Source organism: Corvus hawaiiensis, chromosome 8, assembly GCF_020740725.1.
Source record: "Corvus hawaiiensis isolate bCorHaw1 chromosome 8, bCorHaw1.pri.cur, whole genome shotgun sequence".
In the NCBI taxonomy this organism is placed as follows: domain Eukaryota; kingdom Metazoa; phylum Chordata; class Aves; order Passeriformes; family Corvidae; genus Corvus; species Corvus hawaiiensis.
This window is the reverse complement of record NC_063220.1, coordinates 19,179,898-19,196,844: the sequence shown is the minus strand read 5'-3', so window position 1 is coordinate 19,196,844 and position 16,947 is coordinate 19,179,898. Positions and strand designations below refer to the sequence as shown.

Here is a 16,947-nt window from a genome sequence, read left to right as displayed (position 1 = left end):
GAGCCACAAACTAAAGCAGGTAACAGTAATACAAAAGTCCACATTAAAAAAAATGTTGATAACTGTAGAGTTTTGTGCTCTAAAATCTAACTGTAAATAAAATAGTCAGATTGCTGCATGCATATATATATACACACATATGTATGTACATTTACACACAGAAAGCTGCTGTTATTAGAGCTGGATTCCAGTGATGCTGAATTTGCCAGGTTAAGTGTTAATTCAAATCCTTTTGTACCTATACAAAACTGACCAGACTTAACTAAGGAGCCACAACAACGTTAATAAATACGTGGTGGGTGCTGCAGGCTCGCGGGCACAGCCTGTTCCAGAGTGGATCTCTGTTTAATAAAGCATGTCCTTGGGGAAGCAGGTCCTGTGCCTACCTTTCTCAAAGGCTTCAGTTTAGTCTCCATGATGAACTCATACTTGCACAGTTCACAGCATCGTGTATCCGAGCTCTTGATCCATTGCTGCAGGCAGGCCTGGTGCACAAAATGAAGACTTCCCGTACAGTGACAGGGGGTAATCAAAGGGCTCTCATCATCTCCTTCACAGTGACATATCCTGAATCAGAAGCAAAGCTGCTCATTAGGAGAAGGGGAAGCAGAAAGGATGTGGAAGAGCCATGTAATATCTGTGATCACACATGGATGTTCACTGAGGATCCCAAGACAAATAAATCAAAGGAATGTGTTCCACAAAGGAGCTAACACTAAACAACTCCATTGCTGCACAAGCACATACACAGGCACAAAATAACTAAGCACAGACAGCTAACTAGACAGCTGCTTTCTCACAGATGAGGCACACACACAGAGCCTGACAGAAATGCAGTACCTGAAAGAAAAAACGGAGCAAGGAATGACAATGTTTCACCCAGACCAATAGCACTTAACTGCAAAAAGCATTTAAACAGATCAGACAGCATTTGCCAAGACAAAATATGCACAGAGAGGTACAGCTACTCAGGTACTACGGTCTGAAATAGAAGATAAAACAAAATTCCTAAACCAATGGTGGAACAGTCCACCCCAGGATCACAAACAACTAATTTAGACAGCCTGGATTTTGCACAAGTGATTAATTCCAATGCAAGTTGCTAAGAGATAGATTCACAATGCAAAACTACAGCACTGAATCTGAACCCCAAAACACACTTACCCTAAATGGTTTTGCTTCTCCAACTCTTACTTAGCAAGAGTTGCTAAGGAAGCATCAGCTCTGCAAAACTCCCTATTTTCCTCACAGCCTTTGTGCAAACAGCAAAGACATCTGATAAAGTGTTACTACCAGCTGCTGACATCTGATTTCCAGATTCAATTTACACACAACCCTTGGGTAGCATAAAGCATTGTGAAGTCCTTCTAACTATGTGAAAGAGGTCATGAATTGAAAGGGGGATGGTGAGGAGCTCAGGGAATGAATACAAGTTCCTAAGCATATGTGAAGTACATTCTGGCCTGCTGCCATCCCTATTACTGAAATCTCTTACTGATGTGTAGCATCTTGCCTCTCGTGACCTTGCTGATAGCTGGCAAGTGGAAATGAAGGAGTGGGTGGATTACAACAGCATCTTGTTGATGATAAGCCAGTACAGAACTAGATATGGTGGTAATGAGGGGGGAAATCAAATAATATTGGCAAGTAATAACAAAACCAGCTTTAGGAAGTGCTGTTAGGGAGGAGAAAGACTAGGATAATAAAATGCTAGGTAGAGGGATTGGACATTTGCTCCTGTACGTGATGACTCTTGCTCCTCAACCACATTTTGGAGGTTGGACAGGGCAGACCTGCAGACAAGTCACCATGAAGACAGTCCAGATCTTGTTGTTCCCACCACCTGTGCACATGATTAATCCTCTGTAGCTGGAATAAGGACACCCATTGTTTTTGGACCTCACATTTTGGACATCACACAGGCCTACCTCTAGCAGCCAGTGCTCAGATCCCCTTTGACCAAAGCATCCAGGAAGCCCTTACTAATAGAAAAGTGTGGTGGGATACAAACTGAGAGGCAAAAAAAAATCTAAAGCTATACTGATCTGATCTCAGAAGCAATTTTCAAGCAGTCTGTTTTCCTCCTGACTCCCACCCTCTGACCAAACCATCAGTGTTGTCAGGACAACACATTGCTCATTAAAAGCTAAGACATGTTCAGCTTGACCTTTATGATGCGTAGCTGAGTCTCTCATAATATTCCCAGTCTGGGCACTGATAAGAGAAAAATACCATCTCAGAACCCCAAACCTGAAATAAATTTTAAGATAATTTATTTGACTCCAAAGGAAAATATTTTGCTTAGTAGCCTTGTTAAGTGCATCAGAGGGGTGCAGGACAGCAGAGAGAAGGCTGCATGCTTCAAATCACACCTATTGTATTAGCAAAGTGACAAGGTAAAAGAAGAGACAGAAACAACACAAGGGCAGGGGAAAGCACAACAGTCACCACTGCACATGGAAGGGTTCAAAGGTAGGTGGTTCTCTGGTAAACCAACCTGCAGGTATCCCCCGATGTGGACACAGGGGAGAGAGGGGGTAACTTTTCTGAGAGGGGGGAAGGGCAGTCAAGGTCACTGTCCTTCTCAACTGAACAGAGCGGTGCCCGCTGCTCTTTTGTTTTGAGTTTCACTGAGGTGCTGTCCTCAAAGACGTCATCGTCTCCCATATCATCAGAGCAGAAGTCCGTGCTTTCCACCAGCATGCTGGAGGATTTGTCAGCTTGGAAGTGACTGGAATAGCTCTCCAGTTCATGAAATTTATGCAGGCTGCTGATGCTGGAGGTGTGGGAGAAGGAAAAAAGGTAACGCAACAGTTTTTTGCTCCTTGAGGTGTCATGGTCCACCTTGTCCTCCAGCAGGGGGATATGCACAGCGCTGTGGTTCTCTGCTCCTCCCGATGCACTCGAGTAGTTGGAAAGGGAAGGGATATAGGAGTGCTTAGAATTGCTAAAAGAAAGAGGCCTGAGATTCAGTGGTTTCCTCTCTTTAAGATGAAATCTGTTAATCCTTAAACACTGCTCTTGGTTCGGGGTCAGTTTGCCTTCAGAGCGTGTTCGCTCCACATAATCAAAGCACTCACTGGTGCTCTGCGCCTTCTGGTCCACGTCATTGAGGGACTTGGAGAATTTCAGAGTGCGGGTGGGCTTTACATTCTTAGCAGACCTGAGTGCCTGGCCCCGATCCTGCCCACGGGAGTTTCTCTTTGCTGCATGTAACGTGTCCTGACAGATTACTGTCACAGTGACCCCTTGTGTCAGAGGGCTCTGGCAGTGCGGATTTCTCAAGACAACAGCAGACTGCACTGGACTGTGATGACAACACTCAGAAAACACTGCACTGGAACTGCATGCAGAACAGTGGAATAAAAGCACAGAAAGTAAAAAAACTATTAAAAAAGAGAACATGTATAATTAATAGTGAAGAAATGAGAATTACAGCTAGTGTGGGAATGGCAAACATAGCGGGGCCAAACAGTCAGTAGGATTTAACAAAGCAGTGTTAGACAGCAGTTGAGTCAAACAAATGGGATGCTTTATGTGGGAATCCCATATCACTTACTTCCCCATAAACATGCTTTTTCAGTTTTGCTTTTCCTTAATTTGAACCTCGCCTGAGCCTCACTGTAGCTACGCAAATAGCACACTTTACCTGCAGATGTCCTGGTTGGATGGTGTAACAGAAGTCCGAGAGAAGCTGTGAGGGGCAGAGACAGAGGTTGGACTTCCAGCCTGCAGTGAAATTAAAACAAACAAACAAAACCCTCAAGTCAGGAGTCAGTATGCACAGCAATCACCTTCAGGGTGAAACACAGCATATGGAGTCAGATATCACTCTACAGCAGATACTCAAGGGCTAGTTGTAAGAAAGTGACTTTACTGTTAAATGCGAGAAAGGTCACATAGCTTCATCCCTGGAGAAGTAGTGATCAGAACAGAAATGTTTTACCCCAAGGTCAAATGCAGACATCTCTGGAGTGGAATCTGCCAGCAGTCAAACATTGCACAGAACAATACCTCAGGACATGAGCAATGCTACAGTAATTAGAATAATTAGATGGAAGTGTGTGTATAAACTAGTTGGAATTTAGCTACCATGTAATAGCTAATCCTTCCTCTTGCAATGATGGCAAGAGGTTAGAGGCTTGGGGTTTTCTTCACAAAACAGAACTGTCAGTAATTCAGTAACTCAAACACAACCTGAGGATTTATATTCCTTACTAGCACATGCACATGAGCACCATCTGCCAACCCAGACCATTTCCTGAAGTACTTTCTGTACTTTGGGAGGCCTTTCATCCTGCTCTTAGTTGAACAGGATATTCCATCTACCTGGACAAGAGGTGTGGCAGCAGTCATATTCGTAAGTCGCAACAAGAGCACAGTGAGAAGTAAAATAATTGAAGAATTAAGAATTAGCTGAACTAACTCAAAAATATAAAGCAAAGCTATTGGCATATTTAACACTTAAAAGACAAGCCTCTAAAATCAATGTGCTAAGAATGAACGTTGTCTCAGAGCTGTGACTCCACTAACTGTTATTGAAGACCTTTTCTGCTGCTGTATTCTGCACACATCACTTCGACAGACTTCTCAACTCTACCTGGAGGTTTTGGCAAGGAGGAGACCTGCATCAATAACCTCATAATAGAGTGTCTTTAAACCTGGTCTCCCATGTTCCACAGCTGCTGGACAGGCTGCACTGCTCACCCACTGCTGCAAAACACTGCTTGCATTTCAAAATTCAAACAAAAGTTTACAGCTCTTTTGATCTGCACAGCAAAGCCTGAAACGCAGGAAGGAACAATGCAATCAGCAGAACAACAGAAGTGTCAGCTACATACCGGGCTGCACAGAAACCAGCACAGCCAGCAGAGACCTGGGTCAGGCAACTGCACACAGCCAGACCAGAGAGACCTCAAGTGACAAAAAGTGTGCTGCCACAGAAGCGCGCTGTGCCCATGCTTCAGCTTCAGCTGACACCAGAGCTGCTCAGTCATCCCTGCTTTGGTCACGCTGCAACACACATTGTACCTGTCTTTGGACTCTTCAATTCTATACTTAATTTATTAAAAGTCCCTATTGTATATTTAAACAAGGCTGCCACAGGCTTTTGTACTGTCATAGCAAAATCAAGGTTCCTTGTCACAAATTATACGGTTATCTCTTTGTGAGAGAAGATACATACACATGCTACTTTATAAATATAGATAAAACAATCACCTTCCTTGTCACAGAACTCATCTTTTAAGGTTTTATTTCTCTAGTCAACAGCACCATAGACAGCAATGTATTTGCCCTCACATTGGGACGCCTCAGGTGCAGAGAGACTGAAAAAACAGTTATCCATTTACAGCTGGGTCTGAAGGAATCAAAGACAAGACTCAACCAATACTCAGACACACACCTCTTAACCCTTAGTAAGACACTGTAAATTATTTCCCATCTTAACCAGCTGGGTACATGTATAGAATAAAACCCAGCAGAAAAACCTTGGGCCAGAAAGCAAACTGAGCTATGTTATGACTGTGACAAAACAAATTAAAGACTAAGATCAATTACTGGCTTTATCCTGGAAACTACAGTTCTCTACATTTTACGCCACTTGCATGTACTAATGACATAGGATTCTGATCATGCAGTGATGTAAAATCAGGTATTTGTTGGAAATTTGTTCTCTCTTTGATGCTTAACCTCTCCTAAAAGCAGGTACACCTGACTTCAAATCCTATCTTTTAAAAAGAGTTTGTGCAGTAATTGCCTTTTTTTTAACGGAAAGTCTGACAATTTAATGAAAAACCTGACACTAATCTACTGATAAACTGTTTCACTCTGCAAATGAAAATCAAGAAAATTCAAATAATGAATTAGTTTAAAAGACATATTGAGCAATCATCTAAAAACAAAATATTAAACCAGTAAAACAGCATGTTGCATTCTGCCATGGAGACAGAGCTATATATTGTTGGAAGTGAAGTCACAAATCAATTAATATATCTGTCTCAGGTTTTACATTATGAGCAAATCACAGAAGGTAACCTGCTAAGAATTAATCCAATCTCTCAGCTGCTTCAGTCTAGCAATGAACTTTTCAAGAAAAGGACAGCAGAATATATGATGTAAGAGTCTAACAATGGATGACGAGAAACAGTGATCCAAAATTTCCCTTCCAAAACCATGTTACTGGCTTCTTGATCCAATTGTCTGATAAGAAGAGTGTTAAAGTCTTGCCACTTGGAAAATCAAAAGTCTGGGATGAAAAAGAAAGTGTGGAATTTCACTTGCATTTCAAGCTTAGTATTCTGTTTCTAGATGCCAGCACTGTTCAGGGTGACTTGCAGAAACTCAACGTCTGAGGCAGATTTCCTTTCCCCCCTTTCTGTTTCAGAACAAAAGGTACTTTTTGCCATTTTCATACATAATGAAAATGCAATCAAAATATGAACAGAAATTAACACACTTGGATAGGCACCACAAAAAAGAACAACAAAACACTGGAAGAAGTTATGCCCCAGCCTTGGTTCAAGCTAATGCAAGCTGTGGCTACCACCAAAAGCCATGGTTCGATGAGCCTCCAGTCACTCAGTCTGTCCCCCTTTCATCCCATGCTTTTTGTTCATGAAACTATTTAGAGAGGTAAAACTAATCATTGCTTTAATGCCAGTCACCTCCCTAGGAACACTAGTCAGTGAGGGCAATGAGTCTCTCACAGTGAAGCACAACTGCCTGACAAGAGCACAGTAAAATGCAAGCTGCTGCCAGAAGCCTAAATACCAAGTTCTGCCAGATCTACATGCAGGGCTACATATAGCTGCTGCTGGCCAGTCCTCCCAGCTCACCTGGGTCTACTGACTCAGACTCAGACACAGCAGCTTTCAGGCACAAAGGTGCCACAGAAAAGAAGAAATACAGGCAGCCTTGGAACAGAGCAGGGCAAAGAAGAGGCGGTGATGGGTGAATGGAACAGGCGGATCCAGCTATCTTGGTGCTCTGATGCTGCTCCCACGCAGGGCTCAGCTCTGAAGAGGCTGGGAAAATGCACAGTCAGAGCCTTCTCCACTCTGTAGCTTCTGGCACACACCAACCTTACTGCCCCAGCAGCAGCCTCCCCAAGCAGCAGCACCTTTGGCCAAACTGGCTATTTATGATGGCAACAGTGGCAGTAGGTTTTAGAGCACTCCTCATAGGAGGTTTCTGCCATGCTCATGTGTGACACGTAGCCCAAGCCTTGACAGCCTGAATTTGACCCTTCTAACCCCATAATCACTTGCTGAAACTCTGTGGACTGTCATGGCCTTCGTGTGGAGGAATATCTGAGCCTTGGAGCCATGTGCTTGTGAGTTACTCTGTACAGCCTGACTGGTTGCCTAAAATAGCCCAGTACTAAAGGTCAATAGTTAGTTAATTGTGTATATTGACATTCCCATCTAATGCAATTCACTGAGGTCACAGCATGGCCTTCTGCACTGGTGCTCAGACAACCACAGCAATTCTGAAGGTAACGATTCCTGGAAGCCTACAGTTCTCTGAGGGGTTGCCAGCAGGAACATACACATTTTTTTATAAGCATATATACACATATTATATATGTTCTTATTCTGACTCCACATAAACAGTGTTATTTATTGGTGAGAGAACTCAGCCTTTTCTGATTACATCCTTTTGATTACATGTTGCACACCAAAAACCAAAAAAACCCACCCTTCCTAAGAAAATAAAGGCATCTTTGAAGTGAGCCATAGTGAACGTGCCAATGGCTTGGGTATATTTCAAGACAAGCTGCTTATTGGAGATGACACTCGTGAGTATAGTTGCTGTTGTCCCACTCTGGGCTGCACTTCAGTACTAGCAATTATATCTCATTTTAAAGAACAGGGCCTGTCACATTCTAAAAACTTTATTAAATTATTCACTGAAGGTAAAAAATTAGAAACAACTCCAGTAGAATTCTTCAACTGATTGGAAGTCTAAAGGAAGCAAAGAAGGGTTTTTCCCCCATACCTGTGAACTTTGTCATTTCTAGGTGCAATATGAATAGGAACAATACCGTGACCCTACTACTTGTGCTAGAAAAACATCTAGAAGTCTCAGCTAAGGATCTGGAACTAACATACTAAGAACTATGCACATTTAACAATAGAGCACACCTCTCCTTTGGGCAGACAAAGAGTTCGAGAAAAGAAGCTCCATTTTAATTCCTTTATCAGAAGGAACTTCAGAACTAGGAGCTTCAGGAAAATACAAATTTAGCAACAGAGCAAGGAGCAAAACACTCCACAACCCAAATTTCAACTTGGCATTTTGATTACGGGCTTGCCTATTTTATGCTCTCTTGAGTACTTTCAGTAAATACTGTATTCCATGTACATGTTGGCTGATGGCTCTTGCTAAAGTGCACTGCAGTTGTATGGTCTCTGAAGTTCATCTGTGGAGCAGATGTGGTTGTGTCACTGCACTTGTGCCAAAGGAGGCCTCCAGCCAAGGCAGCAGTGCAATGAGACCAAACTGTACTAACCTGACACCTGAGATAGGCCAAACAGGCCGCCTGTGGGCAGACTGGGTGATGTGACGGGCAGACAGCCCTGCTGGCAGGCTGTTTTTGAAAGCTTTTATACCAACATGGCAGAATCAACCATCAGCAACTTCAGATCTTCTCCAGTAAGTTCTCCCTACCAGATTCATGACATACTGACTTCCAGTGCATATTAAAATCAAGTGTCTTTAGAGTGGGATAAGATAAATTATTAAAATGGAGAGTGGTTAAAAAACTGGATGGGAGACGTGGGAAAGAGTCATCTGAAAATTTCAGGATGATCAACACCATGTAATTTTGGCAACAATTTGACAGGAACCAGCAGTCAGCTGCTGGAAGAACTTTCTTCCATACTTTATGTAATGTATATGACTATAATTAAAATTATGTCTAGCAACTGGAAGCAAAGCTGAAGTCAGCTTTCCCTTATTATTTCTAAAGAAATCTAAAGGAGGATTCTGTCGGGAACTTTCTCTGGATTCCAGGGCTGAAGACACTAGAGAAAGGAGGCTATCTATCCCTTCAAAACCTCCCCAAGAATAATACAATCTGCCTATAGCACAGGAGTAATGTTGACTAAACCCAGTAACAACTGCACAGGTTCTGCAGGGAGAAGAAGAATAAAAAAATATATATGGCTATTTATCTTAAAAAATCTTCCTCAAAATACCTTGACTGGACTGAGGGAACAAAGGAGGAAAGGAAAGGAAACCCCTACAGGTTCCTCCTTAATGGGGTGCCCTCATACCCATATGAAGTAAGACTCCAGCCCCAGGAGAGGGAATTTATCACAGCAGAGGGAGACTATCACATTCCTTACAAACATGACTGCACTGTGCCCCAGCATGAGATTACTTCTCTTGTACTTGGGGGAAGAGTATACTTTCATCTTCACACTATACAATTTTTCCTGTCTTTTCCTTTCCCCAATAACTCAGTAGAAGGTTCTTTTTGAGCAGCTTGCATTTCCCTAGCCCCAGGCTCATGTACCTGAACAGAACATCTCCAAGAACCAGTTCTTTTCAGTAAGCCTTGGTCTTCTATAGACTATAGGATCACTAAGCTCTGCAACTGAAAAACCTGGACTGCTTTTCTACAGACAAATGCTCACTGAATCCATTAAAGCTTCAGGCAACAGTGGACATGTGTATTCATATGCTTTTCTAAATCTGTTCCAAGCTGATGAACAGCCTAAATGGATTTTAAATTTCATAGCAAGCTTAGGCTACCACTTTGTGTCTGCACTAGCTGCTAGTCATCCTAAGAATAATCTAATACTTTGCAGTGTGCTTCTGCTCAAAAGATAAAACTATACAGAAAAGACAATGCAAAGACAAAGCATTCACATTTTTTAAGGAGTTCACTTTTGATTCCTTTGCTGTGATCCCAGTATTAGCATTTTCAAAGTTTATCCCCTGGAGGGCCACGAAAATAAGACTACAAAGTGCTTCCCCTTTACATTAGAATCAGCCCTGCAAAGTAATCAGATGACAAGAACAGCACACAGATGACCTGAAGGGATTTCCAGACATCACATCATCAGTTTCAGGATATATCAGACACTTTAAAGGTAAACAATACCACTAATTTGAGAATAACTGTTTAGAGACCAGCTTTGTAAGTGACCTCATTTCATCTGCTTGTAAGCACAATTCCTTTATCTATAAACTGAGGGCATGAATTACCACTACGGTGAAAATCCCTCTTTTAGCTGCTCCCAGTGACTAGCTGTGTTTTAGGGTCAGTTTCTCCTACGTTTAGAGGATGAAGCTTCTATAAAGCTAAATTATTTCTTTGTGGGGCTTGTATGATGAAGGCAATTCGCAGCAATACAGCGGCTGCTTGGAAAAAATGCTGGCTTAGGGTAAACAGCCAGGATGTGGATCTGGGCTGTATTCCTGTGTGCCAACTGGGGTCATTTCAATCAGCATCAGTGCTGTTTCAGTGTCTGAACAGGGCAAGTTGGGGAAATCGGGCTGTGTTCAAGTCCCATGACTAAATCAATTAAATCTGCCCTCGATGATTTTTTTTTTCATTTCAAAACAAACAGAAAAGATTTCAGAAATTCAAATGTTTCGCGTGTAGCAGATTTAAAAGGAGCGCTTGAAATATATACACCAAAAAAGCAAAGAAGGGCCTGGAGGAATGCCACATCCCCCAGTGTGCAACATACTGCACACAGCCTAATGGCACCATATGAAGATCCTCCTACATCTTATTCCCTGCTCCTTTTTCTGCTGTTTCTGGCCTCCAGCCCTAGCCAAGTAGTCAGGTGACTGCTCTTTCTTGGCTTGGTCACATGTACTAGCATCTCTTTTGCCCCTCTTAGCATCTGCCTCTTGGAGAACTGTCTTTTTGCCCCTTTATCCCAAGGGACAGCTCCACCTGGCCCCGACACTGGGGGTCTATATTCAGAGAGGTTCTGCTACCTCTACCAGCTGATTTCATTTTCAGTAGCACCATCTGTCTGCCTCCCTCCTTTATCCCTTTTAGCCCTTGGGCATTGCTTTCCTTGGTTACAATAAGTAACACAGCATCCTCTCTTGGCTGAAGGCTGAGTTCTGAGTCAATGCTTTTCCACTCAAATTGCAATGTGCAACTGAGAGCAGTGTAAAGATACACAGTAATAATCACAGAGGGTTCGTAATGACGTCAGCACTAGTAAGGCTTTGAAACAAGTGGCAGTGCCAAGAATTTGTAGCAGATTTGCTCTGTTGCTGTGCTGTAAGCTAGATTTGGGTGGAAAAACAATGGCTGAAAGAGTCAGTTGCAGAAAGCATGACCACGATTTCTTTACACACACACACACCCCCCAACACATCTGGAAATGCAGCATGTAATTGATTTAACCCAATTTTAGTTAAAAAGCTCCTCTTAAAATGGTGTAGGATCAACAAGTTCTGTGGATTTCAGAAATGACTATACAGGCAGCCAAGCATTTCCATACTTACTCCTTTACATGTATCCAGTCGGCCTCATTGGCCAGGTTGCTATGGTATTCTGAACAATAAAAAAAAGGGCATTTTCCTATTAAAACTCACAACTAAAGAAAGATTTTCCACATACTTAAGCTTCCATGCAGCATACCACAGTCTTTCCTGATCTGCCATTTGAAATTGCTTGCAACAGCCAAAGCACCTGTTGACCACAAAAAAATTGTTGCAGTTCAGCACTGAACTGCCTGGAGGCACAAGGCAGCATTCAGATATGGAGGCAAATCAGGTGCTGATTTCACTGGTGGGACTTGTTCCGGTTTGGTCAAATTTAGAGATATATTCTCTGAGAGAAGGCACAACCACCCCTCCCCCACCAAGTTCGGGAAAAAATAAATTTTCCTAGAAGGAAAGAGATAAAAACTATTTATTTAACAAACACATGGGAAAAGGATAATAATGCTAAATAATAAAATCTTTTGCTGTGAAGAAAAAAACCGCGGAAAATGTTAGAGTCCTCCCTTTGGTCTCCTCGGAGCTGGGACTTGGCCCAGGGCCAGGCGCTCTGTGCTCAATGGAAAGTCCTCCCAATGTGTTCTGATACTGAAGCAATCCACAGAAAAAGGGAAAAAAACCGAAATTCCAGGGAAGGAAAAAAGTCCAACTCTCAATCTCTCTCCAGAAAAAAGAAAAACAAAAACAAAAACAACAACAACAAAAACCAACAAACAAAAAAACCCCACAAAAACAAAAACAACAACAACAACAAAAACCTGAAAAAAAATTGGCTGAAAGCTGGCTGGGAAAAAAAAGTCACTATCTCTGTGTGACCTTGAACAAGCTGCAAACTGCTTTGAAAAGTTTTGCCCAGTTTTTTTCCTTCCCCCTCTCAGGCTCAGTTTAAAGGCATAGAAAGGCACAAGAATTAATTTCTGGGCATAGGGCAGCAATATGGGATACACATCATAAAGTCACCCCAAGGCAGGACTTCCACACTCTGCCCTTGTTCGAACCTATCTCCAGAGCGGAGAAGGTGTACAGAATGGATCAGACAGAGGTGACACAGGAGCAGTAAGAACATAAACACCTCTGGGAAGCTCATTTTGCAACCAAAAAGTCTCCCCCAGTTAAACTGGCAAGGTTGACTTTTGATCCCCTTGAGAGCTTTAGCTTTTGCAACACACAGCAGTCATGTTGAACGTTTCAGTGCTTCAGGATGAATGTAAATATTGACGTCTCACTTGCCAGCACTTCCAGGGAGAACTTTGCCAGAGTGCAAGGTCCTTCCCACTGCACTGCCACACTACCAGTTCTTGATGAATTAAGAATGAAGTGTGCAGATTCGTGTGGGGACCAAAATGCTGCTGCCAAAAGGCTTGTGCTGATTTGAGACACTCTGGGTAAAGTACAATGACACTTAATGGCAAAACTACTATCTCTGCTGAACAAAACCTGAAAATCCAATTAAGGATCCCTACGAAGATAAGAACCAGGGTAAAAAGGAACAAGCATAGTCCCATTTTAGAAAAACCCACATGAGAATTTATACTCACACAGTTTTTATTTCAAAACCCTTTATATGAATGCATGTTTTCTGATGCCAAATGCAAAACAATCTCGTACCAATCCACGATAACAACACCTTCAGCTTGGTCAATACCTTGTGCACTGGGCAGCTGCCCTGCTCATTGTTTAGGACACCCAGTTATCCTGTCTTTCGGCTCCAAAGTGAAAGTTGTCTGGGCCTATATAAACCATACATTAAGTGCAGACACTGTCTCCTCTGCTGGAGGTAGTCATGAATAGTTCCCTAGATCCAGAAGTACCCACAATAGAAAAAGGGGACTTGAACTTGTCACAGCCATAATGACTCAGTCTTTCATTAAAAGTAACTGTGAGCAGCCACTTAAAACTGTGGCAACAAGCTGAAGCTTATGCACCCCGTGAAAAGCACTGGGCAACCAGCACAGCCTTGCTTGCATGAAGGCTTTAAGCAATTGTACTTTTGTAAGCAAAAAGTTGTCAGGCTTACAGCTTATAAAATATCTTATTTGCAATGCAGAAGTAGGGTATGTATTGCAATAATTATCTTGGATAGAAGATACCTTTTTCCTAATGGCGTAACAAAGCGATTATGCTTCTGATGTGCCCATTGCCTATGCTGAAGAGTGACTAGAATGGGTAGAGCATCTTCTCTTACATGACCAGGGTCTATAAAATCAAACATTTAAAAATACTTACATAGTCATGTCCTGGTAACAAGTTCATGGCACTAAAAGTGCCATGTGTCGAAGTAACAATAGAATAACACATAACCACATATCCTATACATATTATGGGATGCACGGCTATACATATCTTACAAAACAACATTGGAGCCAGTTTTTGGAGCCAGTTTCCCTTCCAGATAAGATCTCAGGCATCTGTCATCTATCTTGCTCCTATCAAGCTAAGGAGGCTGACAGTGTGAAAGAGAAAACCTACTGTAGCTTCCATTTCATTTGACCTGTAAAGAGACTCTGCAGAACACCAGAGTTCTAATGTTTCAGGAGTGACTATCAATGACAGTCAGGCATAAAAAGCATTTTTATACTGGTCACATCATCACATGTATCACCCCAATTTTGAAATGAATGAAATCCCAGTATCCCCAAGTTTATTAAAGAGAGTTATATCAAGCAACATACCTTTGAGATGTTACTAGAGCGGCTCACGGAATGCCCCAAAGCCTTCTCATTCTGAAAGAGCAAGAACAGGATCACTGCAGCAACAAGTCACAGTTATGAAAATATTTAAAAGCTGGCATTAGAAACCAAATTCCATGGAGAAAGTCTTACAGCTGGGGCTATTAAGGATCTATTAACATCAGCCTGATTTACAATAATCACTAAATTGCTTTGTTTGTTTAACAAGCAATTACCTTGCAGAAAATCAGATAGGCAACACATATACAAACTGAGAAATGCTAAAGCAATTATTTCTTTTCTCTGAGGGTAGTGTAAAGCCCTTTACTCAGATGGCATCTATTTCGGAAAGGATACTTCTCAGTATCATGAAGACCTGCTTCATCTACATTTAAAGGCAAACATCCAACCACTAAAGCTGAAAGCTGCTGCTTAATGAAAAATGAAAAGATCGCAGTGATGACTAGAAACAATCATGAATAACCACATGCATGTCTCTTCAGGATACAGGGCAGAATTACTGAGGAACTTCTTTATACTACAGAACTCGGAATTAAACTGGGAATATCATACAAGATGGAAATGTGGAAGCTGCAATTCTCAAAACTGAAATTAGCAATGACTGGATCTGTTATTCACTTTCCAGTGTGCAGACCCTGACTCATAAGGATGACAATCTTATCTCCTTTGAAAATAAACTGTAGGTTTCAGCAAGATATTTCACCCTTTAAGGATACCTGGATTCTGAACGTAAGTTTACCGTAACTGGACACAGTTGCTTCACTTGGAAGTGCCAAGAAACTCCTTTGCAAAAACTTTTCTGAATAAAATCCAAAGAAACTTTTTTTTTCCTAAACAAATACTACAAACAGAGCAAGTAGTAACATTCAGTTACAGATTTACATTCCTCTACGTTTGTAAAGATGGGATGCAATTGGTTTGAGATTTAAACCCTCTGACAAAAGGGCAAAGTTAGTATTTTTCCCAAGGCTCTAAGCTACGTAAGGGCTTCTAGAAGTGCATATTTTTTCTTGGGATTTTAGGAAACAAACTCTTTCACTTTCATTTATTCCTGAAGAGAATTTAACCTAACAGAGACACTTTGACTGACAGCACTGTCTTCTAGTCTTCTTGGCAGTGACTGATCAGACAGAGCTTGAGATCAGAAGTCCTACATATATAACAAACAGGGACACAACAATTTCCCTGTCAAACAGGCAAATGTTGTTACTCCTAGACCAGCACACTGGTCTCAGACCTCCTGCCTATGGTTTGCTACAATTCAAGTGACCCTTCAGTGACTAAAGCCCACATTAAGTCAGTCTGGCTGGCTGAGCATTCAGAGGCTACACCCATACTTTGACACCCCTGTGCTCCCAGATACTTCTTCCTATAGTGCATGCCCCACAGCAACTTCAAAGCCTTTTGATGAGAAAAGAGAAGCCAAGGCATAGAACTTTAGCATGTGCTTACAAAAGCAGGGTGTCTTCCTTACACCATCAGCTGCCTCTAAACGCGGTCCTGGGCACTATGCCAGATGACAGGTAAGAATTGCATTTCCTCCATTAAAAACATGAGGAAGCAAATACAGTGCTCTGAAATTTCCTGTATGTAGGAATCTGAGTATTCAGGAGACAGTAAAATAGTATTTCAGAAGAAAAGGGGAAAAGTGGTTAGGCAACACCACATGTCAGTTTTGACCGATGGCCAAAATAAAAGTCAGCAAATATCAGAATGCCAGATTTGTATACTGCAAGGCTGAGTTTGATTTTTGAGATGACTGTGAGCTTTTGTTACATAGATAACAGTATTCCTGGAACAGAAACAAACACACAAAGACCCTCAAAAATATGGACATAATGCTTATGCAAAGACTAATGTTGGACAGGACTACTGCCAGAACCCGTATGGCTAAGAATTGGCTCCAATCATAAGGGAAAGCCTCGCTGATTTCATCAAAGGCAGTGTAACCGTAGCAACAGGGCAAAAAAAAAGTTCATTGAAGCTACAGAAGACAGGAGGAAGAAAAAAGGGGGCAGGAACATGTTCTCAAGCTATGACGAAAAGAGACCAACCAAGCTGGCAAGCACAAAGACTTGTCACTGCATATGTGTGAGGTGTGGGGGAAGCAGGCTGTGCCTGGCCTTCTAGGGATGCGTGGGAAGCAAACAGGACACATGGGACAAGGGAAAATGATAGTGAAGAAGCTACATGGGACAAGGGAAAATGATAGTGAAGAGTGAGACCCTTGGGCGAGAAGTCTCCCTGAAGCAACACAGGTGACAGTCTCAAATCCAGCCCGAGGTGTCAAAGACAAGGATGAAATGAAACAGAGCAGAGCTTTCTTCATGTTAACTCAATGCCCCTCAAAAACTCCTGTCTAGCTGATGAAGACGCCTGCAAGGGAGAATGACTGAACTTACACAGGCACCTGTGTTGAAAAGGATGTGCTAAAATTCAGTAAGCACGACAGGCTGGAAGACAAGACCTGTATTTGCACAACACAGGAGATGATGCAGAGTAAACAGACTTTCAGCTGCTGCCACAGAAGCTTGTCTGTCTGCCTCTGCTCCCAGAACTGATTTTATCTGATAGATGCCAGGAGCCTCCAAGAGACAGATGCACATATTATCTTTATTCATCTGCTGTTGGAAACATACATATCAGAGGTTTCAGTCAGTAGATGACTGCAAACAATTGATTTTGTTATTGAGTGACCATTTTAAAACAAAAAAGCAGTCTTGAAAAATACTCCCTGAACGGCTACAGAGTGCATACACACATATATTTAGGAACCTGT

At 42.1% G+C, this 16,947-nt stretch overlaps 1 protein-coding gene across 3 annotated transcripts in view; it reads right to left on the bottom strand.

Moving 5' to 3' along the window:
* Positions 1 to 16,947, bottom strand: part of MARCHF8 (membrane associated ring-CH-type finger 8) — a 90,601-nt gene that overhangs the window by 10,796 nt on the left and 62,858 nt on the right. For 2 of the 3 annotated variants that reach the window (XM_048310718.1, XM_048310719.1), the window contains 4 exons: positions 14,151 to 14,201; positions 3,650 to 3,729; positions 2,498 to 3,343; positions 387 to 567 (listed from right to left, as the gene is read on the bottom strand). In XM_048310718.1, coding sequence (XP_048166675.1) covers positions 387 to 567; positions 2,498 to 3,343; positions 3,650 to 3,729; positions 14,151 to 14,201 — 1,158 coding nt within the window. The remainder of the gene's footprint in view (positions 1 to 386; positions 568 to 2,497; positions 3,344 to 3,649; positions 3,730 to 14,150; positions 14,202 to 16,947) is intronic. The other variant, XM_048310720.1, reaches the window with a different exon arrangement.